Here is a 26,108-nt window from a genome sequence, read left to right as displayed (position 1 = left end):
GGGGGGGGGGGGGGTGCGGCGGCCTCTGCAAGAGAGAGTGGTCCATGAGTGAAGGTTCGAGATGGTAGGGCCCCGTCTCTACAGTTACTTATAAACCTTTAAAACGCAGAAGTGATGGTGCTATGGACTTCTGATTAATTACTTCATGCCCATAATGTACTCATTTGCTTCAATTTGAACCTGCCCAAATATATCCATTCTAACTTTTACTTCAAATATATTTGGCAACCTATTTTTCTGGAATTTTAGAACAGTGTGGTGCAGCTAGCTGTTATAATTGCCATTTCAAACTTCCTGTGCTGTGTTGGCCTTCTGTGCATTTTTAGTATCAGCTGTATACCTAATCTGTTAGCATGCTTAGGATCTTAAACACCTTAATGGAGGTTCCTCTGGCTAACACATCACATTAGTTTCCATACCAGGTCTCTACCGCAACTAATTCATACTGTAGGATGACAATTTGAGTACTTGTTGACCCCTTTAGAAATCTGTACTGAACACTCATCACGCCAGGCAATGCATGTGCATGCTTTCAAATACATTTGCACATTATAATGTTGATGCAGGAAATATTAAATCAGTACAGGAAACATTATTGGATTGTGTAATCCACGAATACCCTGAGGTCAGTGGTCAAAACACAGGAAGAAACATCAGGTGGGACATACAAATACTCAGACCCCATCCTTCTTCTAAACAAAGTCGCCCCCCTCAGACAACCCTGTCAATCAGCTAAAATCGCCCAAGCTCAGAGGTTAGAAATTCCTTTCCCACACGTCACAATTCCCTTTTCATAAATTGCCTCCTCACTGAAAGATTCCTGTATCCACAGAAAAAATACATATTTCTCAAAGCAGATGCAGGGGTCAGAGAAAAATAAGCTAGAAACCACCCAGGACGTGTTCGTCAGGAAGAGGCATGGAGTGTGGGGAGCGGACAGGCTCTGTTCTCTTTACTTCTGCATAATTTTTGTTCAAGAATCGCCTCCAAAGTCACATTCATGCCACTAACAGGGAGCTGTCATTATCGATGTACCATCTTGGTCAGATTCTGTGTGTTTGCATCGCCTGCAGGAGCAAATATTTTGTGATGCTGTTGGAGAGAATATTCTCTTATGTTCACCTATAAAGGAGAGGGTTAGAGAGTCACATAAAACATAGTTTTACACACAAACCCAACACCTCTCTTAAATCTGTGGTTTGTTGAATTGTAAGTTACCAGACTCCCAGCCAAAGGTGGGAGCTGACATTTAGTACAACCATGAAGCTTTGCATCCTTTGTCAAAGTTTTTTTAAGTCAATTTTTAAAATGTTGTCCAAGGAAACAAACAACTATCCTTCATTATAAATGTTTATATTAACTCATCTCCAAAACAGAGATTCATTGGTTGATTAACTGGACACCATGGTTGTCTACCCATTTTTCCAATTTGCATCTTCTGATTTTATCTTAACAAGTAATTTTAACTTAAATCTATCAGAATATACCCATGATGATGACAGGCCACAAAAAATCTACTCGCCCGTCACTGTGGCGAGTCAGATTTCACCATGCCCAGCTATTTTTATCAATCAATCAAGTGTTTGTGAAGCGCGCTACTCACCCGTGAGGGTCTCAAGGCGCTGAGGGTTGGGGGAAGGATGGGGTGTTTCAGCTCCGAATCAGTCGAAGAGACATGTCTTGAGACTCTTCCTAAAGGTGTGCAGAGTGGGGGAGCATCTGATGCTGACTGGGAGCTTGTTCCAACGTATTAGATGGCTCATCCACCTGCTCTGGTCATGCGGATGCGTAAGGTCTCTGCTAGGGCGAGGTTGTCGGAGCAGAGGTTCCTTTTGGGTATGTGAGAGGAGACTTTTGTTGAGGTATTCCTCCTTTAGGAATGTAGTCCTTGGAGGCAATGGTGTGGGCTGCGCAAGGCCCCAGGGGTCAGTAGAACAAAGAACAGGTGTTCTGTTCACCCAGAAAGTAAAAGATCATTAAAGATGGCTTTAACGCCTTAACCGCTGCAGCAATTTCGCCGCAATGCGGGCATTCCGATTAGTGGGCGGGCCGATTAAATTAAGAAAACGAATTTCATTCTGTGCCCTGCATCGCAAAATTCGATGCAGGGCGCGCTACGAAATTCGTTTTATTAATGTAATTGTTTACTTATCTGCAATCATCCATATTCCGGTGTTTATCACCCCCCACCCTGCCCCTCCCCTGCCCCGCCTGCCTGCCCCACCGCAACTCCTTCCACGGGCCGCGGCTGGAAGAGGACTGTGTATGCCTGGACACTCTCCTGCGACGACTGCAGCACACAAAGTGCGGCCCGAAGAGGACTCCCAGCAGTAAGTAGCTTGCTCCACTGGAGTGCACATTTGTCTTTTTAACAGGGTAGATGGCTTGTCGGAATGGGGTGGTGTTGTCCTGCTCAGTAAGTCAGTGCTGAACTTTTTTTACGGCCGTGCACATCTGCAGCATTGCTGCAGCTTCCTGTCCGAGCATGACCGGGGCCCCTTGTGTGGACCTGCGGGCTGTGTCAGGCTCTGCACTGCCCCTGCCAGTTGTGGGGGTCTGCAGGCACCGTGCCGGCTCCCGGAGCCAGGAATGGAAAGCACTCTTCTCCCATTGATGACAGTTCCTGCCTGGCTCTTCTTGCCCCGGTCTGGCTCGGAACTGAGGCTGCCCATTCAGAGAGCTCACCAGATGGAAACCCCAGGTGTGGGGTCATCTGACTAATTCCATCAGAGCAGAAAACCATTACTCTCTGTTCTAGGTCGTGTGTGTCAAGAGTGTGGGGCAGCGCCCCAGATGCTGGGCAGGAGTCACACTGTAGATATCAATCCCTCCTTACAGGCACACAGAGCTCCCGTGCAGGCACACTGAGTTCCAGTGCACATTAACTTTGTTCCCTGCTCAGACACTTAGCCCCGCCCCATGTCCTCTGAGATCGCAGGTATGTGGTCTGAACACCATATGAAGGCTGTTGGACAGGCCCCATGAAGGGCTCGCTCCCTCCCCGCATGACAGGGCCCAGACACCGGCTCTCCCAGGGCCACCCCCAGAAGCACCCCGCAACCTGTCCCCTACGAGACGCCTGCTCCCGGACATCTCTGCATCCCTGGCCCGGGCCACCGTCAGCACCATTGCCCGGACCAGCCGCCATCTTGGACACTGCACCACGAGGCCGCGTGGCCTCAGCTCGACCCTAACCCTGGGCCTGGCCAGGCCCCGACATCCCGGCACCACCATCCACCCAGGAGGTGAATGAACCACTTGGCAGGTCAATGGGAGACAGAAGTGTCGATGGCTCTCCCCCGCCAGGTGCCGATCGCCCCCAGCCTCCCCGGGCGCTGGCTCCAACCCCCTGCTGGGTGTCTGGACTCCCTCATCCCGGACCTCCCGACCTCCAAGTGCGAGGGTCCGGACATCAAAGGGCGCCAGACCTATAACTGAGGCCGCTCCAGAGCAGGAAGGCAGTTGTATCCTGGAGTCGAGAGACATCGTGAAGAACTCATCCTTGACGGACTACTGGCGCTGCCGTAGCCCTGCCTTGCGAACTGTCGTCCTGCCTGCCGGCGCTGCCACGGCCTTCTGCAACCTTCATCCTCGTGGGACCTGCTGGCGCTGCCGCGGCCCGTTGTAACCTTCATCTTGGTGGGGACCTGCTGGCGCTGCCGCGGCCTCTTGCAACCACCATCTTCGTCGGGACCTGCTGGCGCTGCCGCAGCCCGGTGCTACCTACGACCTCCTCGGGACCTGCTGGCGCTGCCGCGGCCCGACCTACCGAACGCCGAGCTCGAGGATTGTGAGCTACTCATCATCTCATCTCAATACCAGATTGGTAACAAAGACTGTCCCGCTACCCCCTTTCCCCTTCAGAGACTAGAATTGAGAGGATCCTCGTGTCCTGATCTCATTGTACCGTACTACCTTAATCCAAGAACTGCATATAATGAGCATTAACCTTATCTTCGTGTGGTGTCCATCTGTGGGGGGGAAGTTACTTGTCTGTACGATCGCTGGAGACGGCCCTCACCGGAGGCCTCTCCCCTTGTCCTCGGCCGACCCTCCGGGTCCCCGTCTAACAAAGGCAATCTTAGATGTCTGCATTTGTCCTGTTAGTTCCGCCTCTGTGTTCTCCTCACTCCCCGTCCATGCTCTCTTCGCTTCCCATCCATCCACTGTTATCTTACCATATGGGAACTCTACAGGCAGGCCTAGCTCCCCCTGCATGCACTGTTATATAACCGTACGGGTACCCTACAGGAAGGCTTAGCTCCCCCTGATGCACTGCTATGTAACCGCTCAGGTCCTCTACAGGCGGGCTTAGCTCCCCCTACATGCACAGCTATCTAACCGAACGGGTACTCTACGGGCAGGCTTAGCTCCCCCTGCATGCACTGCCATCTAACCGTACGGGCACTCTACATGCGGGCTTAGCTCCCCCTGCATGAACTGTTCTCTACCCTTACAGGGACGCTTAGCTCCCCCTGCATGCACTGTTATCTACCGGTACAGGGACGCTCAGCTCCTCCTGCACAGTAATGTTATCTACCAGTGCATGCACTCTCCAGGTATTCTTAGTTCCATGTAAAGCACTATTTTGTCTGTACAAGCACTCTCCATGCAATCGCACCTCCCTGTACAAACAGCACTGCTATCTACCCATACAGGCACTCTCAGCGAACTGTACAGTACGGTTAACTGCCCGTAGAGGCACTCCTCAAGCAACCGTAGCTCCCTGTACAGAACGGTTATCTACCCATGCAGGAACTCTATAGACAGTCTTAGCCCTCCCACTGCATGCACTGTTATATACATGTAAAGGCACTCTCCGTGTACTCAGCTCCATGTACAGTGCTGTGACCTACTCATACAGGCACTCTACAGACAATCTTCTCTCTCTGTACAGTAATGTTATCTACCCGTGCAGGCACTTTCCATATGCAGGCACTCTCCAGAAAATCTTAGTTCTCTGAACAGTACTGTTATCTACCCGTGCATGCACTCTCTGGGTATTCAGCTCCATGCACAGTACTTTTATCTACCCGGGCATGCACTCTCTGGGTATTCAGCTCCAGTAGCGGGTCGTGGAGGGGGTGCCTTCGGGCGGTTGGGTAGGGCGGGGGAGGAGCATGGTGGGGAGTAGTAAACTATGACATACGGCCGAACAGAGGTAAGTAAACAAATAAGGCAGTCTTAGATGCCTGTACAGCATTCCTCCTATTCGCCCTGGGAGCTGAAGCGAGACTCCCTGCTGCTGTAGCCGTTGCTTGTTTGTGATGTACTTAGTGTAATAGCAATCATTTGTAATGCAATTGGTCTCGCATTTACGCGACTTTGAGCTATTCACCTTACAAATAACAATGCCTTTTTTTGTTTTCATTTTTTAAAGTTAAATAAAAGGCATTGTCATTTACAATGCCAATAGATTAAACTCGCGTAACTGCGAGACCTATCGCATTGCAAATGCTCGTCTAGGGATGCCCTATCTTCTAGCGATCTTCTAAAATCGTAATTTTAAGTTTTTTTGCTGTTGATTCTCGCCCATTAACCAGGGAGTAGGCATGATTCAATTTGCTATGCTGCAAAAACGGCCCTGTAACAAAACCGCCCCCCAGGGGCCCAAAACCGCCCCCCCACCCGTGCGGCCCACCGGGGTATTTCCTGGTGCCCGTTACGGCCAGTCTGGCCCTGTGAGCGAGGATCCTTGGGGTACTCTGCAGTTGGTCTCTGTGGGTTGGGAGAAGAAAGGTGGGAGTCTGATCCTTTGGGTTCTGCCGGTGAGGAAGGAGTGCATCCAGTTGAGTGCGGTTCTCAGCGAACTGTACAGTACGGTTAACTGCCCGTAGAGGCACTCCTCAAGCAACCATAGCTCCCTGTACAGGACGGTTATCTACCCATGCAGGAACTCTACAGACAGTCTTAGCCCCCCCACTGCATGCACTGTTATATACATGTAAAGGCACTCTCCGTGTACTCAGCTCCATGTACAGTGCTGTGACCTACTCATACAGGCACTCTACAGACAATCTTCTCTCTCTGTACAGTAATGTTATCTACCCGTGCAGGCACTTTCCATATGCCAGGCACTCTCCAGAAAATCTTAGTTCTCTGAACAGTACTGTTATCTACCCGTGCATGCACTCTCTGGGTATTCAGCTCCATGCACAGTACTTTTATCTACCCGGGCATGCACTCTCTGGGTATTCAGCTCCAGTAGCGGGTCGTGGAGGGGGTGCCTTGGGACGGTTGGGTAGGGCGGGGGAGGAGCATGGTGGGGAGTAGTAAACTACGACATACTGCCGAACAGAGGTAAGTAAACAAATAAGACAGTCTTAGATGCCTGTACAGCATTCCTCCTATTCGCCCTGGGAGCTGAAGCGAGACTCCCTGCTGCTGTAGCCGTTGCTTGTTTGTGATGTACTTAGTGTAATAGCAATCATTTGTAATGAAATTGGTCTCGCATTTACGCGACTTTGAGCTATTCACCTTACAAATAACAATGCCTTTTTTTGTTTTCATTTTTTAAAGTTAAATAAAAGGCATTGTCATTTACAATGCCAATAGATTAAACTTGCGTAACTACGAGACCTATCGCATTGCAAATGCTCGTCTAGGGATGCCCTATCTTCTAGCGATCTTCTAAAATCGTAATTTTAAGTTTTTTTGCTGTTGATTCTCGCCCATTAACCAGGGAGTAGGCATGATTCAATTTGCTATGCTGCAAAAACGACCCTGTAACAAAACCGGCCCCCAGGGGCCCAAAACCGTCCCCCCACCCATGCGGCCCACCAGGGTATTGCCCGGTGCCCGTTACGGCCAGTCCGGCCCTGTGAGCGAGGATCCTTGGGGTACTCTGCAGTTGGTCTCTGTGGGTTGGGAGAAGAAAGGTGGGAGTCTGATCCTTTGGGTTCTGCCGGTGAGGAAGGAGTGCATCCAGTTGAGTGCGGTTCCCCGCATGCCGTCATCATGGAGTCTGGTGGCGAGAGTGCAGTGGGAGACGGTGTCGAAGGCTGCAGAGAGGTCTAGTAGGATGAGGGCTGCAGTGTGGCCCTGGTTGAGTAGCATGAGGATGCCGTCGGAGGCCGCGAGGGATGCTGTGGTTGCTGCGGAATTCGGACTGGGAGGAGTCGTGTATGGCGTTCTCTTCGATGTCAGCAGGGTGTTGACGAATCTCTCGGTAACTTTAGCTGCAAAGGGAAGGCGAGAGATGAGCCAGTAGTTTTTCAAGTCCGTCTGGTCAGCCGAGAGTTTCTTGAGGAGGGGCTTGACCTCTGCCCGCTTCCAGTCTTCTGAAGATACCGGATTCAAAGGAGGCTTTAATGGTACTGCATAGTTCGGGTGCTATGGCGGCGGTGGCTCTGTGGTAGATGTGTGGTGGGCAGGGGTACAAGGGGGCTCCTGAGTGGGTGTTCTTCATGGTCATGGCGGTGTCTTCAGTGATAGCCGGTTTCCAGGTGGTGATGGTGGGCTGCTTGTCAGTGGTGGAGAGGAGGGTGGTGTCTGGAGTCTGTTCGCTGAAGTTGTCATATAGGGCCTTGGTTTTCAGATGGAAGTAGGAGCTGAGCCTGTTGCAGAGGTCCTGGGATGGTGTGACGTCCGTGGCTTCGCTGGGGGGTTTAGTGAACTTCTGTATGACGTTGAAGAGTTCTTTTGCATTACTGGCGTTGATGTGGATTCTGTTCTTGATAAAAGTCTTCTTGGTGTCTCTTATACGTTGGTGGTATTCAGTCAAGGCGTTCCTGTAGGTGTTCTGGTCTTCAGTGGTTTTCCTGTTCCTCCAAAGTTGGCGTTGGTCATGGAGGAGCTGGGGGGGGGGATCGTGGAGTAGGGTGGTGTTAAGGTGTTCCTCTGTGACCTTGCTCAAGGTCCTTTGTGGCGGGGGCGGGGCAGGCTTGGGTGCGGAGGTGGTGTTGAAGGTGAAGTGTAAACACTGGTGTCCAGAGGGGCTGTGAGGTGTGGCTGAAGTGGATGTTTGTCCCTCCTGCGAATATGGGGTCAAGGGTGTGTCCGGCTCTGTGGGTGGGGGTGGTGATGAGCTGCTTTAGTCCGAGCTTGGCAAGGTTATCCAGAAGGGTGAAGGAGTCGGGGTCATTGAGTTTGTTGAGGTGGAAGTTCAGGCCTCCTTTAGGAATGTAGTCCTTGGAGGCAATGGTGTGGGGTGCGACGAGGGCGGCAATGGTGGTGGCCGGAGAGGCGCAAGACCCCAGGGGTCTGTAGAACAAAGAACAGGTGTTCTGTTCACCCAGAAAGTAAAAGATTAGTAAAGATGGCTTTAACGCCTTAACCACTGCAGCAATTCCGCCGCGATGTGGGCGTTCCGATTAGTGGGCGGGCCGAATAAATTAAGAAAACGAATTTCGTTCTGTGCCCTGCATCGCAAAATTCGATGCAGGGCTCGCTATGAAATTCGTTTTATTAATGTAATTGTTTACTTATCTGCAATCATCCATATTCTGGTGTTTATCACCCCCCACCCTGCCCCTCCCCTGCCTTGCCTGCCTGCCCCACCGCAACTCCTTCCACGGGCCGCAGCTGGAAGAGGACTGTGCATGCCTGGACACTCTCCTGTGACGACTGCAGCACACAAAGTGCAGGCCGAAGATGACTCCCGGCAGTAAGTAGCTTGCTCCACTGGAGTGCACATTTGTCTTTTTAACATGGTAGATGGCTTGTGGGAATAGGGTGGTGTTGTCCTGCTCAGTAAGTCAGTGCTGAACTTTTTTACGGCCGTGCACATCTGCAGCATTGCTGCAGCTTCCTGGTCGAGCATGACCGGGGCCCCGTGTGTGGACCTGCGGGCTGTGTCAGGCTCTGCACTGCCCCTGCCAGTTGTGGGGGTCTGCAGACACCGTGCCGGCTCCCGGAGCCAGGAATGGAAAGCACTCTTCTCCCATTGATGACAGTTCCTGCCTGGCTCTTCTTGCCCCGGTCTGGCTCGGAACTGAGGCTGCCCATTCAGAGAGCTCACCAGATGGAAACCCCAGGTGTGGGGTCATCTGACTAATTCCATCAGAGCAGAAAACCATTACTCTCTGTTCTAGGTCGTGTGTGTCAAGAGTGTGGGGCAGCGCCCCAGATGCTGGGCAGGAGTCACACTGTAGATATCAATCCCTCCTTACAGGCACACAGAGCTCCCGTGCAGGCACACTGAGTTCCAGTGCACATTAACTTTGTTCCCTGCTCAGACACTTAGCCCCGCCCCATGTCCTCTGAGATCGCATGTATTTGGTCTGAACACCATATGAAGGCACTCTTAGATGTCTGCATCTGTCCTGTTAGTTCCGCCTCTGTGTTCTCTTCGCTCCCCGTCCATACTCTCTTCGCTTGCCATCCATCCACTGTTATCTTACCATATGGGAACTCTACAGGCAGGCTTAGCTCCCCCTGCATGCACTGTTATCTAACCGTACGGGTACCCTACAGGAAGGCTTAGCTCCCCCTGATGCAATGCTATCTAACCGCTCCGGTCCTCTTCAGGTGGGATTAGCTCTCCCTACATGCACACAGCTATCTAACCGTACCGGTACTCTACAGGCAGGGTTAGCTCCCCCTGCATGCACTGCTATCTAACCGTACCGGCACTCTACATGCGGGTTTAGCTCTCCCTGCATGCACTGTTCTCTACCGGTACAGGGACGCTCAGCTCCTCCTGCACAGTAATGTTATCTACCGGTGCATGCACTCTCCAGATATTCTTAGCTCCATGTAAAGCACTATTTTGTCTGTACAAGCACTCTCCATGCAATCGCACCTCCCTGTACAAACAGCACTGCTATCTACCCATACAGGCACTCTCAGCGAACTGTACAGTACGGTTAACTGCCCGTAGAGGCACTCCTCAAGCAACCGTAGATCCCTGTACAGGACGGTTATCTACCCGTGCAGGAACTCTACAGACAGTCTTAGCCCCCCACTGCATGCTCTGTTATATACATGTAAAGGCACTCTCCATGTACTCAGCTCCATGTACAGTGCTGTTACCTACTCGTACAGGCACTCTCCAGACAATCTTCTCTCTCTGTACAGTAATGTTATCTACCCGTGCAGGCACTTTCCATATGCAGGCACTCTCCAGATAATCTTCGTTCTCTGAACAGTACTGTTATCTACCCATGCATGCACTCTCTGGATATTCAGCTCCATGTACAGTACTTTTATCTACCCGTGCATGCACTCTGGGTATTCAGCTTCAGTAGCGGCTCGTGGAGGCAGTGCTGTGGGGCGGTTGGGTAGGGCGGGGGAGGAGCATGGTGGGGAGTAGTAAACTACGACATACGGCCGAACAGAGGTAAGTAAACAAATAAATAAATAAAACAAATTTCATTGCACACGCTGCATTGCCAAATGCGATGCAGCGCGCGCAACGATATCTGTTTTATTTATTTATTTGGGTACTTACCTCCTTTCGGCCCTATTCCGTAGTTTACTACCCCCCACCCTGCTCCTCCCCGCCCTTCCCCACTGCCCCACAGCACTCCCTCTACGAGCCGCTACTGTTCAGCTCCATGTACAGTACTGTAATCTACCTGTGCATGCACTCTCCGGTTAATCAGCTCCATGTGCAGTACTTTTATCTACCCGTGCATGCACTCTCCGGTTACTCAGCTCCATGTGCAGTACTTTTATCTACCCATGCATGCACTCTCCGCGATCTTCTAAAATCGAAATTTTACATTTTTTTGCTGTTGATTCTCAGCCCATTCACCAGGGAGTAAGCATGATTCATTGTGGGCTAGGTTCTTATTATACACGAAGAAAATGTTTATTCTATTAAATCAAACGAGTTGTGTTGTACAGCAAAAATGTTGAACTCATATATTTGAAGGTACACGTGTGATAATGAAGATAAAGGCGGCTCTGTGAAATATAAATTTTGCCTAGCATTACATAATTTGAGACCAGTTTTGGGGCCAAGTATGTTACAGTTCGGTCGAGAGGATTATTCAATTTACCTGAAATATAGACCTTGTAACATCTTTAGGATTGGTTGAGGCCTGCGATGAGGTTTGGGATGAGTCAGAGAATAGAGGTAAACTTGCAACCACAGATAAATACCCATATTTGGGTATTATCATTGATAAAAATTTGACCTGGAAACCTGCGATTGAAGCCAGAAAACTCCATCTTATGAGAGCCATTGCAGCACTCGTAAATTTTTCCCAAAAGCTGGGCAAGAGGCCACCGGTGGAATTACTTAAGATCTATAGCGCCAAATGCCAGGCAGTGGCCCTCTATGGGGCTGGGGTATGGAGGTATGCAAATATTAGCGCTCTGCAGGTGGCTGAGAACGCGTTCTTGAGATTTTTACTGGCGGTACCAAAGAGTGTATCCACTCACTCATGCCACATGGAATTGGGGATTCTGTACCTTCTAGATATAGCTAAAATCCAACCCCTCCTCCTCTGGCATCGTATCTGGAAATCGGAAAAAAATGTGTTGACCCAACAAATAATTGCAGACTGCATGTCCCTGGATTTTTCATATAAAATTGGATGGTTGTCCTCCATAAAAAACTTTTTGAACGATTTGGGACTAGGAAACCATTATGCAGTACCATGTTCCATCCGGGAAATATCGAGGAAGGCATTAAAATTGAGGTCATTGACCCATTTAGAGGAATTACGAATCACCAAAGATGCTACTAAAACCTCGGTTCAACATTCTTTGGCGGTTCAAACCACTTCTTTTATTCAGCCATACTTGACTTACGATGCCACCATTTTTGAGAGATTCCTCCTGACTAGGTTCAGGCTAAATCTCTTTCACCGTTTGGTTGCCTTCCCAACGAGAAATAATTTGGACCCGGAATTACCACTCTGCCCGCGCGATGAGGCAGGCAACCATTCATACCCTCTTTTTCTGCAAATTTTATGATGGGCATAGAAAGATCTGGTTGATCCCCCTGTTAAGACTCCTAGGTATCAGAAGATGCCGTCCTGCGTTGTTATAACTGCAGTATTTAGAGGAGGAATGGACATCGAAGTATGTAATTACAATTTTAAAATGTATTTTTAGACACAGATTGAATCTGTAAACTTTTTCGGTAATTAACTGTTTTTATTAAGTATTAATTTTCATGTATCATTTAAAAACGTTTTTAACCGTGAATTAACTGCTTTTTAACATGTGAAATTGCTTTTATGGTTTTTTATACTTGTCAAAAACCGAATAAAGAACTAATGAATGAAAGGTAGATGGTATATTGAAAGAAGTATAGGATGAGTCTGTAATAAATTAGAGGTAGGAGTAAAGTAATGTATAGATGCAATGTACATCAAAAATACGTGGAGTAATATGTGTTTTAACTTTTAATGGCTAAGCTCCTCACATTTTATACTTGCATTAAGTTAACTGTTCATCATTGGCATCACACGTGCCCAGTTAAAAGCCCCAGCAAACTTTAGCCCGAAGAGTAGAAGAAAAGACGCGAGAGCACGGGGCCCGAATGTTTCCCTCTCAATACAGTTATATGGCACAGCACGTGTATGTTTCAGAAGTAATGTCTCTTGTCTATTTGTTTCAAATACATCAAGACAACTTTATATAGCTTAGGTTTATGTTGTCAAATATCTAACCGGGACAATAAAATATAGCTCTTTATATAAACCGGAAAAAAACCTAATCAGTGGCTAAAAATATTCAGAGGATCACATCTTTCTTTTGCAGACCACGGGTGGACTGGCTTTCTGAAAAATGTGTGGAAAGGACAGACCACATTGCGGCTGCTGGTAGCGGCTGTTTCGGTCCTTGTTATAGCAGGTCTCGTAGCGTGCATAGTAGGTAAGTTGCTGTCTCTTTCACGTATTTTGCCCATAGAAGGCGCCCGTCTTTGATGGAGGACGTGCGACACCTAGTGGCTACTGCTGGCTCTTCAGTTTATGAAATGCAAATGTTTAACCCCTTCAGTGCTGATGACAAAGCCAGCTCGTCATGGGCTTTACCTGCCCTGTGCTTATGACGAACTGGCTTTGTCATGAACCTATAGTATTCAAGAAATGTCAGCGCAGGAGTGGGAAAACCCTTATCACCCAAGGTGTTAAGAGACATGACACCTGAACAATATTTATTCACATGTAAAGTAAACAGACTTGGATACAAATTGTTGAGCGTCGTTTAAATAACAGTAACGCTCATCTTTTTGCCGCCCTAGCCTTTATAAGACTACAGAGGTTGTGCTCCTGCCGATGAGACGTATTGTGTCTGACCAGAATGTAAAACCTATATGGTGGGGGCCCCGGTCCTTAAAAAAGCGTTGTCTTGTCCGTCAGGAACTGCGGGTTTTACATCTATTCCAATACTAATAAAAACACAGGGGACGACATTTTAAGGTGACCTAATTGCAATTAGATGCAAGCTTTGACTAACTGGACCCCACCTTGCACATGCCCAAACCGCCTGTGTATGCTCTCTGTATTATCTCGCTCTTGTATCTTTCAATGTTGGATTGTTTGTTCCATTTATTTTTTCTTTTTTCTTAGGGGAAGGGGTTAACAGAAAATCTAATGAGAAATTTGTGCGGCAGTTACTTGATTTTTTTCAATTGCATTTTTGTAAGCCTCAGGTTCGGTTGGGATAACTGCACGAAAATATAATGAGACTGTATTGTTGTATCTACTGAAAACTTGATAAAGTTTCGAGAGAAAAAACAAATCAATGTTCTACCCCCTCCCACCAGAAGAAAGCTTAATTCTACACTGTCCACTCAGAGAAGCTTTACCTTGAATACGATCAATTTCCAATCCAAAAAAGTGGACATCATTTTCTCGCAGTATTTCTTCTTCTATGTAGTGGAACGGCCCAAAAGGTTCCTACCACACGTCGAAAGATGTCAAAGTTGGCATAAAATAGGCAAAAACATTTAAAGTTGCTCTGAACCGGAGGTCTTAAATCATATCTGGACTACGGCCCCAAAAATATGCAAGCCAGGTGTGGCAGGGTGGCACTGGAGCCACAGACGTAGTTAACTAAAACAAATTCATCCCCGGACACATATAAAGTTACCAGACGGACAGGAGCCTGCGTACCAGCCAGGCCATGAGACGGTTTTACTGAAGGTCTGTGTCTCTGGCCCAGGAATCTTAGGGGTACAGAGATGGCCACCATGAGGGTGGGTATCCGTAAGCATGCACCCACCCGCGTGGGGACCTGCAGGACCTCCTCCATAGGCTGAGAAGGCTGGTCTTGCGTAGATACTGATAGTGTGACCCCCCTAGGCATCTTTGCCTGTGCCTTTTGCTTCATTAATGCAAGCTTGGGACCAGGCAAGTGAGATCCCCTCAATTGTCGTCCGCCTACCGAGGGCATGTCCATGATAGGCATCTCCTAAGAGTGGACCCTTGTTGTGTATTCCCAAAGATCCCCTTCTTATATACCAAACCTGTACACGGGCCAAATATTGTGTAATCTGGTTTATGGTGCCTCGCACACTATTCAAATCAAATCTAATATCCTGTCCCGCATTCTGTCGTTCAGAATATTTTATTAAATTTTAAGTTAACAAACAGTACGAAAAATAGTACAATGAAAGTACCCAATGAGAATATATGAAGATTATCAACAAAAATAACATTTTAACAGGTGCTTTATCATATAATATATTGTTACAGAAAATTAATAAAGGAGGGAGAAAAAACAATGATACATGTTATTAATAATCCTTAGGACAGAACTACTATCAAATTGAAACTATGCAAGAATATCGATAAATACTTAACTTACTCAACTAACACGGACGCCTTCTGTCAGGTTGGTAGGCTGCATTAATTCATCCCAATCCTGCATCACGCTTTCGTACTGAGATTACGGCGAAGGGAGCCATATGTAAAACAATGACAACTGTTGTGTTCCCGGGGGTAGTATGCTCCGGGAACTATTGTGGATGGGGGCACTACGCTAAATTGTTAAGGCCTATAACATATGGCTCGGACACATGGGTTGCTGTTTCTAGATCACTCAGCCGTCACCAACTGGCATACGTGCGGACGTGACTTCCTTTATTAACATAGGTCACGTGAGCATGACGGGCACGCCTGTTACGCCACAGGTGGAAATACAGAATTCCTCCCCAACCAACAAAAAAACAAAAATGTCAATGTAGAATAAACGTTATCTTCATATGCCATTCGGTTTCCATGAGAATTCTTAAACTCTTAAAAAGTCCCCTGTGACTTTGATAAAGGAACTTAGTTTTGGAACAATTGGTGATAGAAAATGATCTGCATAAGAGGCTATATTTTCAAACAGGGAGCCACAACTAGAAAAGATAGGACGTGCTGGGGGTTTGTGTAAGGTTTTATGAATCTTTGGCAAAAAGTATATTGTTGGTGTTATTGGGTAGTTGATTGTCAAAAGTTATTTTCATCCTGGTTGAGTAGCCCTTTGTTGTACCATTCCAAAATCCTATCGTGGATATTTTCAATCATTTTACTCAGTGTGCTCAAGAAAGACCCAGATATTGGACCCACAATTGGAGATCGACCTTTAATCTCTTACAGAAAATCCCCTTCTTTGTGTGACACACTGGTAACAGCCACTTTGAGAATAGAAAGACTGAAACATGGCTGGAAAAAAGACAAAGGGGATTCACCAAATGCATGACCTGCAAAGCTTGTAAAATTGGAAAAAATCTCAAAACCATCAAGGATCCAAAAGGATTGACATTTGAGATCAAACATACAATCACAAGCGAAACACAGTTTGTGGTGTATCTGATCGAATGTTGCTGTGGCAAACGATACATAGGATCTACTATCTGTCCTTTGAAGAAAAGAATCTTGAAGCACATTCAAGCAATTAATGACAGAGATGTAACTTATGCAATAGCCAAGCATTTGCAAAGTCACGTGGGAAAAACTTGGCAAGACATTAGGTATTCAGTTATGGCCTTTGTCCCTGATCATGAAAGAGGAGGAAATAGAGTCTTAAAACTCAGATGCCTAGAATCGAAATTAATAATACGCTTCAGAACAAGAAGTCCTCTAGGCCTTAATGGGGATGAAGAAATGCATATACACTTGTAGAAAATTCGAACTGTGAAATCCCATTGGACCATGAACGAATGGATTCTTGAATTGACAATCCTCTAGTACAAACTTTTTTGTTCTTCCTCTTTTGTACTGTTTATTTAAATCATTGTAAATCTGAACACAGATGGCGTGGTAAATTGTGATGACGTTAAGTGAAGCATCACTATTAGTATATATTTTGTCCTCTGTTCTACCTGATGGAGCGATGGGATGCCAAACACTGGTGTTCTAAAAAGGCACTTAGCCGAGGTTTTCTAAACACATTATTGACAAACAAGTATAACATTGCTCGCTTTTCATGTAAAAGTGTACAAGGTTAGTGGTTATGTACAAATACAACCTGAAACCCCATGCACCTACCGAATCCATCACTCAGATAAAACAGAAAGAAACGCTTGCTTCGCAAGCCCTACACAGGTGCTTTAAAGGTATAAATGCACGTAGAGTACTTAACTCGTCATGGGCCATATTAATGAGTTGTCACACAGGTGATCAAGTGACCAGTGCAGTGCTTCCTTTATCGCAGTGGCAGTATAAAACAGGAGTATTGTAATTGCCAAAAAATGTGCACAAAGTAAATAACATACCACCAAGCCCACAATGCCTCATTGCGGCTAGTGTGGTGACTAGGGTATAAATTGGTGAAACTAAAGCAGGACTAATGTAACTACCGTGATCAAGAACTAGGAGAGTTTGAAACGCGTAGGTGGAGATTTGGTGAAGGTTATTAAACTACAAGTGAAATCATCCAAGAAGAGTGCAGCGTTTTTCTTTCAATTCGCTAGGGAATAAACTGCGAAGCTGTCCTTACTTCGCCCGCCTGCACCAGCTGGATAGTGCTCCTCCCGCAAGGACATCTTGTTTGTTTCATATATAGAAATATATAGATATATATATTCACTGAAAAAACCATAGGTTTCAGGCACGTTATAGTTAGAAATTAGCATTTAAAAAACCTTAGAAATTCACTGATGAAAACATAGATTTCTGGGGCGTTATAGTTAGGTAGACATTTCACTTGTACAAACCCATAGAAATTCCCCTGTTATAGTTAGCTTAGCTAACTATGACTCGCGCCCCCGCAATGCACTGCTGATGACGTCACATATTCCATCACTCATGACACGGTCAGTGACATCACTCATGACAACTCAAATGACATCACTGATGACATCATCCAGTGAATGTGTTTTTTTTCTGAAAATTAAATATGTTTTATATATGTATATCTCAAGGTCGATGGAAGAATACATGGGTATATCAGTGTCTAAATGGATGATTTTTTTGTAAAATTGATTGTATAACTGACTGATTAAGTGTATCTTAGTGAATACATGGGTTAGTGAGTAATGTTTAAATATGTAAATATCTGTATCAGTCTCTCACTTTGTGTATAAGTGGCTGCATGGGTTGGTGAGTAGCTACATGAGTGTCTATATGGGTTATTAGTAAGCATGGGCGAATTTTGCGAATTCGCAATTCGCGATTTTTGCGAATTCGCAATCCGCAAAATCCGCAAATTTTGCGGATTCGCGGATTTTGCGGATTGTTTAGGGCATGGCCGGGCGGGAAAACGGTGCACATCGCTAGTGTGAGGGGCAGGGCCAAACGGGAGAGGCTTATATGCGAGTTCACATGCCTCTTGTGTGTATAAAAGGACAGGCACGGATCAGAGAAGCTCGTGGTCACAGAAACTGCACAGGGATTGAGCTAGTGAAAGTCAATTATGCAAAGGCCTCCATCAAGCATCATAGCTAATTTTCGACAATAGATATGGGGAGAGCCCACACCTACCCAGCCTCGACAAAACACACATTTTTGGGGGGGCTGAATAACTTTGCCATCACACCAAAGACTGCGGGGTCCCTCGAGTGAGCTGTCCATAGGGAGAGCGCACACCTACCCAGCCTCGACAAAACACACATTTTTGGGGGGCTGATTAACTTTGCCATCACACCAAAGAGCGCCGGGGTCCCTCGAGTGAGCTGTCCATCAAGTGGGTAAAGGGCGCGAAGACGGTGCACACACCACTAGTGTGTGGGGAGGGGCCAAACGGACGGGGCTTATATGCGAGTTCACATGCCTCTTGTGTGTATAAAAGGACAGGCACGGATCAGAGAAGCTCGTGGTCACAGAAGCTGCACAGGGATTGAGCTAGTGAAAGTCAATTATGCAAAGGCCTCCATCAAGCATCATAGCTAATTTTCGACGATAGATATGGGGAGAACCCACACCTATTCAGCCTCGACAAAACACACATCAATCTAACTAACTATTTTAGGATGGCGCTGGCAAGCTGCCAGCACCATCCTAAAATAGTTACTAAATAAGCTTCATAATAGATAAAATAAAGCAGGTGCTCGAGCACCTGCTTTATTTTATCTATTAGTGCCTGTTGAAGCTAACTGTGTAACTATTTTAGGATGACGCTGGCAGCTTGCCGGCGCCATCCTAAAATAGTTAAAAGTTCAACACAGTTGAACTTTTGCCCCCGAAATCCGCCGCTCGCGGATTTTCAGTAAATACGCGGGAGTTCGCGGATCGCGGATTTACCGAAAGTCCGCGAAATCCGCGAGCGGAACGGATTTCTTGCACATGCTTAGTTAGTAGTTGTTTTTTTGAAGTATCAGTATGAGTGTCTGTATGGTTCGGTGGGGGTATTACTTAGTGCATAGATGCATGAATGAGTGACTCACTGTTTGTATGTGTTGAAGACAGCATGTGTGCAGGACTGTATGACTGTATGAGTGGATGAGTGTGTGTGTGGGTGTGTTAGTGAGTGAATGACTGTCTCAATAGTGTGTTTAAGAGCAACTGCATATGTTTTAAACTAGTATATGTGAGTATTGGTGTATGTAAGTGAGTATATGTTAGAGTGAGAGATTGGAAGAGTTCCAGTATAAATAAGTATGTTTTTCCATAAGTGATTGTTTAAGAGAGTAAGTATAAATATGTTTCTGTAGAAGTAACTGTGGTGGTGTGTATAACTGTATATGCAAGTAAATGGATGTTTGATACTTTGCATGTGTGACTGTGTGTGAGTAACTCTATGGATGAGTGGCGGTGTGTAACAGGATGTATAGGTGTATGAGTACATATGATGAGTGAGTACATGTATGAGTGACTATATAGGACTGTTGGTGAAGGAGTGGATGTGTGTGTAGATCTTGGAATTACTGAATAGGTGTGCTGTAACTGGTATTGGAATGTCCATTGTTTTGAAAATGTTAGTTTGTATTTTTGAGTGTTTGTATCATAGGTTATATTAGGGTTAGAGGAGGTCTGCCACTCTATCACAAGGATGATGTCATCAGTGATGTCTTCAGTGATGTCATTTGAAATGTCATGAGTGATGTCACTGACAATGTCATGAGTGATGTAATATGTGACGTCATCAGCAGTGCATTGCGGGCGCGCAAGTTATAGTTAGCTGAACTAACTATAACGGGGGAATTGCTATGGTTTGAATGAGTGAAATGTCCAACTAACTGTAACGCCCCTGAAACCTATGGTTTTTTCAGTGAATTTCAAAGGTTTTTTAAATGCTAATTTCTAACAATAACGTGCCTGAAACCTATGGTTTTTTCAGTGAATTTCAGAGGTTTTTTAAATGCTCATTTCTAACTATAACGTGGCCTGGACCATCTCTCTTCAACGCAGGCCTGTGGCACTTACTAGAGGTACCTGGTGGGCTAGTTGGCCCCAGGGGCCCTCAGGATTGAAGGGGAATTAATTCACCAACTTAAAACGCGTCACAGGGCGAATTTGCCCACATGTGACCTCAGGCCCCGCCCCCTCCCTTCACCACTATGCTAATGCGCCCTGTGGCGCATATTAAGTTGGGAGGTGGCGGTCACTGGGGCAGTCTGGGGGGATTGGGACCCCCCCACTCTTTTTTTTCGCTGCCTGCTTCATTTTTTAAATTTTAGCGCCAGGATTTTGCTGATTTAAAAAAAATATGTTTTCTTTGGCCCTGTGGGACCCCCTGAGCAGGCCTGAGCAGGCCTAGGGGTTCAGGGTGTTTCTACCCTGCCCCCTTTTCTTGTTTTACGCCTTTCTTCCCTGTTTTCTTGTGCCTCCGTTACTGAGGCATCTGCAGGCAGAGCTCCTGCCACCAATCCGACACCCACATAGAGTGAAGCCCTGGCAAGGAAACAGTGCACCACTCAGTGTGTTTGAGATGGTGCCCATGCTTGCTGATATTTTGTCCTATAGAGGAGGAGGAGGAGTGCCCTTCCCGCAAAGCGTATGTACACCCCCAGCGAAGCCCTTACCTGAGCCACCTCAGAGTACCATTCTGAAGTGCCCACCTGACCAACAAGGGTGAAAGCCTAGAGAGAGCTGCTGACAGACAGAGGGATATGACCACACTACTGCACGTCCTGGCACCTTTACCTGCAGCAGTGCAGAAGGCCTACCTACCCGCAGAGGAAAGTTACGCAACCCAAGACTGCCACACCTCTGCCCTGAATGCCTCTGATTCCTACCCCTTTGCAGCGCTGCTACCACCTGTAGTGCACAGGGGTGGTGCTTTCGAAGACATGACACTGTACCCTGCTGTCCTCTCTGAAGTGAAGCGGGATCACATTTGTGTGCCGCTACATATTTTTTAGCCCCACAGCATAGCCCAGAACAGTCAAGCACACTGACAATCACAGTTGAGTGAAGCTGTTGGTGCATCAGCACTGACCCTGGGTGCACCCACACCTGCACCCAGGGTGTTCTGATCTAGGACACCCACCACGCCGCACGGCTCCACAGCTGCGAGCGTGTCTCTGCCCTCAGCGCCGCAGGTTCGCCCTTGGTCTCTGTGTCCCCCTGCCGCCACCTTGTCCTTTTTCCCGCTGTTTCCCACTTGGGACTTTATTTGAGATATTGTCTTTTGTATTTTTAGGCATTTTACTGTTTCCCTCATTTATTTTTTGTACCCCTGCCCTTTGGTGTGCCCCCGACCCCAGCTTCCCACAGCTGCTCCCTCGCAGGCCCGCCCCCTTTTTTCTGTACCCCCGCCCATTGGACGACGCACTCCCGCCTCCCAGCTGCTCCTCCCTCGCACTTCGCCTCATATGGAGGCCGCACTGCAGCCGCGCAGCGGACGCGCGCAGCGGGTACGCCGCTGACACGCCGAAGGCGTGCCTAAGGCAAGCCCGTCTGCGCCCGTCCGAGCCTAGACCGCGCACAGCGCCATGACCCCTGGCCCTCGCCGATGCCAACCCACCCAACGGACTTACGATGCCACCACCCTCCACGCACTCCACGCCGGCCGCAACCCCGCCTGCTACCAAGCAACCCCGAAACGGACCCACGGACTCCTGCCAAGCCTGCAAATTCACCTACCTCCGCACCTGCACCGCACCCGCCAAGCCAAGCACCAGCAACAACCACCTCAAGTGCATCCTGCTCAACACCCGCTCCATCCACAGGTACGCCGTCGAACTCTGGAACCTCCTCGACACAACATCACCAGACGTCGCCTTCCTCACAGAAACCTGGACGAACGCCTCCTCAGCCCCCGACATTGCCATAGCCATCCCGGAGGGCTACAAGATCACCCGGAGGGACCACATCAACCAAACCGGAGGAGGCATCGCCATCGTCCACAGAAACACTATCCGAATCACGACCAACTCCGACGACACCCTCACCGCCGCCGAGCACCTTCACTTCCAGATACACACCAATCCCAAGACCACCCTCAGAGGCACTCTCATCTACAGACCCCCTGGACCACGCACACAATTCAGCGAAGCCATCGCAGACTTCGTCAGCCCGCACGCCCTAACCTCCTCAGACTACTTCCTCCTTGGAGACCTCAACTTCCACCTGGAGAACAACAATGACAGCAACACCGCCACCCTGCTGGATAACCTCGCCAACCTCGGACTCAAGCAACTGGTGAACACCTCCACCCACTACGCCGGCCACACGCTTGACCCCATCTTCTCCTCCAGCAAGCACATCTCCTTCAGCCACTCCGCCGCACTACACTGGACAGATCACAGCTGCGTCCACTTCAACTTCAGGAGGACCATGACCCACCAACACCCGCAACAGGTTCCCCGCAGATGCTGGAGCAAGATTACCGCCGACCAGCTCATCACCTCCCTCAGCCAGAACCCCCGCCAACACTACGGACCCCAGCGCAGCAGCCCGCAACCTCACTCAGTGGCTCACCAACTGCGCCGACGACCTCGCACCTCTGAAGAACCCTCCCAGCAGACTCGGCAGCAAGAAACCATCGTGGTTCACCAACGACCTCAAAAACTCCAAGATAAACTGCCGCACCCTCGAGAAAGCCTGGCGCCATGACCAGACAACAGAAAACATGGCAGCCCTCAAGAACGCCATCCGCAAACACCACCAGCTAATCCGCACCATCAAAAGGACATCATTCAGAGAACAACTGGACAACAACACCCACAACAGCAAAGAACTCTTCAACATCGTTAAAGAGCTCTCCAACCCCAGTGCCTGCAACAACGACATCACACCCTCGCAAGACCTCTGCGACTCACTCGCCTTATTCTTTCACCGCAAGATCGCGGACATACACAACAGCTTCGGCGCACAGACCACACAACCAACCACCGAACCAACGCCCCCCACCACCACCCTCTGCACCTGGACCTTGGTCAGCACCGAAGACAACACCCGCACGATGAACACCATCCACTTCGGCTCCCCAACCGACCCCTGCCCACACCACATCTTTAACAAAGCCGACTCCATCATCGCACCCCAACTCTGGGACATCATCCTTCATGCTTTAAAGGTATAAATGCACGTAAAGTACTTAACTCGTCATGGGCCATATTAATGAGTTGTCACACAGGTGATCAAGTGACCAGTGCAGTGCTTCCTTTATCGCAGTGGCAGTATAAAACAGGGGTATTGTAATTGCCAAAAAATGTGCACAAAGTAAATATCGTACCACCAAGCCCACAGTGCCTCATTGCAGCTAGTGTGGTGACTAGGGTATAAATTGGTGAAACTAAAGCAGGACTAATGTAACTATCGTGATCAAGAACTAGGAGAGTTTGAAACGCGTAGGTGGAGATTTGGTGAAGGTTATTAAACTACAAGAGAAATCATCCAAGAAGAGTGCAGCGTTTTTCTTTCAAATCGCTAGGGAATAAACTGCGAAGCTGTCCTTACTTCGCCCGCCTGCACCAGCTGGATAGTGCTCCTCCCGCAAGGACATCTTGTTTGTTTCATATATAGAAATATATAGATATATATATTCACTGAAAAAAACCATAGGTTTCAGGCACGTTATAGTTAGAAATTAGCATTTAAAAAACCGTAGAAATTCTCTGATGAAAACATAGGTTTCTGGGGCGTTATAGTTAGTTGGACATTTCATTTGTACAAACCCATAGAAATTCCTCTGTTATAGTTAGCTTAGCTAACTATGACTCGCGCCCCCACAATGCACTGCTGATGTCGTCACATATTCCATCACTCATGACACGGTCAGTGACATCACTCATGACATCACTGATGACAACTCAAATGACATCACTCATGACATCATCCAGTGAATGTGTTTTTTTCTGAAAATTAAATATGTTTTATATATGTATATCTCAAGGTCGATGGAAGAATACATGGGTATATCAGTGTCTAAATGGATGATTTTTTTGTAAAATTGATTGTATAACTGACTGATTAAGTGTATCTTAGTGAATACATGGGTTAGTGAGTAATGTTTAAATATGTAAATATCTGTATCAGTCTCTCACTTTGTGTATAAGTGGCTGCATGGGTTGGTGAGTAGCTACATGAGTGTCTATATGGGTTATTAGTAAGCAAAGATACGTGGTTGCAAACTCCCTCCAGGCGAATACCCACCACCTGTCGTCCACGTCTAATAGCCACCACAACATCATTGTCATGTGCATCACCCAACCAAGCTGAGGAGCAATCCAATACCAAGGTGGAGCCTTGTACCCGCAAAGCACCAAAAGACCAACCCACCCCTATCGAAGTGAGAAACCAAGTTTCCATAGACTATCTGACAGCCCCTCCATACCTGTGTCCCGTTGGGAAACTCAACAAACCATTAAGTCACATACCCTGGCGGTTGCATGAACAAGTTCATCGGATTCTGTAATTGATCCTGCAGAGGCCTCCAGGTGGCCCACCAGCTGCCCTACACAGTCCACTTGGTACCGTGGCAGCCCCACAAAAGGGTCTCAAGGACATTCCTGCACCAAGGGATTCTGGTACAAGAGATGGTCTGGAAGCAGCTCCACCAACAAGGTACCTGGAGGCACTGGGGCTTAGGAGGATAATGTCCTAACCATAGTCAATGCCATCCCAGTCCGGGCAGATTGGTCATCAGAGGGCCCAGGTGCGCTCAAGAGAAGACTGTCTAGCTGGACTCCACTGACGCTCCTGATGCCCCACGTTTGAGTTGTCTGACAGCATTGCCACAAAAGCAGACAGGGCCATCCAACAGTGTGTAAGTGGACATTAATCCAGAGGACAGGCTGCCAAAGAATCCCGATTGCATTGACACAGTGTTCGTGCCCAGTGGTAGCTGGTTAAATACAGACAAGTGCCGAGATGCCCGGGTGCTCCCAGCTTCACCTGTCCTCCGTTGTCCTACCGACAGCCTCTCGAGGCTGAGAGTGTCTTGGGTGCATAGTTTATTTCCATAGGTTGGACTTTGTTTTGTTTTAGTAAAGTTTGGGATTAATGTAGGGTCCAGCAGGACACGTTCTAGTGTCTCAAGGCACTTTTGTTAACAGAAACTCCCTCAAGGGCTGGTCACACTCACACCCCACACCCACCCAACATAGGCATTACGAGTGATGTGGGGCTGTAAATATAAGGGCCAGAGTGCACATGATCGAGGCCAGTTTACTAAGCATACTCCCTGTGTCTGCTTCCATCATTATATAGGATGTGGCATACGGCCCCAACTCTATAAAATGTGCAACTTACATTAGCTTGCTGTACTTCAACAAACCTTGCTTCAACACAGCCCTTGTGTCCTGTGTGTGACATGGGAGAAGCCTCCCCTTGTGTCCCGAGACAGACCTTGTTTCTGGGGTTTCACACTGTAACAGCCTGCCCCCTCCGAAATGCCAAGTTAGTTTCTTAGCAGACATTTAGAGCACCTGTCATTGGACACGTCACACACTCTTTAGCAGTGCTCATTTTATCGTGTGGTTCTTTTTGCAAATAATTCTGCTTGTTTGTTCGATTTTTACTTCTGTTTCTGCTTTAACAGTTCTAAGGAGTAACCAGCACATTGAGCAGCAGATCCAGATCAAAGGTGTACAAATCAGTGCAGCAGAGAGAGGAAAGGGAGTTAAAGTGCTGCCCCCTTGTGGCCATGGCTGGATCTGGTACCGGAACAAGTGTTACTCTTTCTCTGAAGCAGAAGGAACCTGGGCGGAGGCCAAAGACTCCTGCGCTGCACTGGACTCTGCCCTGGCCATGATTGACACCCAGAAGGAACTGGTAAGTGCTGTGAATGTAGAATGTTCTGTGTTTGGAATGTTGTATGATGCTGTTTTGCTAGGTGTTGGCCAATCGCCTGCTGTCCTTTGCTCTGACTACACATGCTGTCATGGGTCTTTTCTTTTCAAATAAACTTCCTCTTCATGACAAGAAAGCCTGAAACTTGCCTCTTCATCTTTATTAACACAATACGCTGTTACAACAGTATGTGAACCCTTAAATGTCCAAATCCAGTTTTTTCATACCCCACACACATCAGATTGTGACACACATTACTCCCAGCGCTCTGCTGTATCTTATATTGTAGAAAGGTGCTCCAACGCTCTGTCATAAACAATCTCCTTTCTATATGATGGAAACCATTCTTTGGAGAGTGCGGGGTTGGGTAGGAGGCATATAAATATTTTGTTCACAAGGAACTGTTGGGGGGACCCTCTGGCGATCCATTTCAGGTACGACTCTGGGTAAATACTCTCTGGTTTCAGGGGTGCACTTTTTATAATACAAACTCACGAGTTCGGAAGCATCTTTGTTTCAAATAAAGTAATACTTTTAGTGTTTTGTTAAGAACCTTGTTGGACTTGGCCCTTTTTGCAGGGTCATCCCTGAACTTTTTGCCTT

At 47.6% G+C, this 26,108-nt stretch overlaps 1 protein-coding gene across 1 annotated transcript in view; it reads left to right on the top strand.

Annotated features, from left to right (window-relative positions):
- The window catches only part of LOC147700900 (C-type lectin domain family 2 member D-like), a 79,451-nt gene that overhangs the window by 6,012 nt on the left and 47,331 nt on the right, over nucleotides 1-26,108 (top strand). The window contains exons 2-3 of the mRNA XM_086928535.1: nucleotides 12,658-12,771; nucleotides 25,255-25,487. Of these exons, the coding sequence (XP_086784661.1) occupies nucleotides 12,658-12,771; nucleotides 25,255-25,487 (347 nt within the window). The remainder of the gene's footprint in view (nucleotides 1-12,657; nucleotides 12,772-25,254; nucleotides 25,488-26,108) is intronic.

Source organism: Lissotriton vulgaris, chromosome 7 (genome assembly GCF_964263255.1).
Source record: "Lissotriton vulgaris chromosome 7, aLisVul1.2, whole genome shotgun sequence".
NCBI lineage: Eukaryota > Metazoa > Chordata > Amphibia > Caudata > Salamandridae > Lissotriton > Lissotriton vulgaris.
The sequence above is the reverse complement of the archived record's forward strand: the minus strand, read 5'-3'. Positions and strand labels throughout refer to the sequence as shown.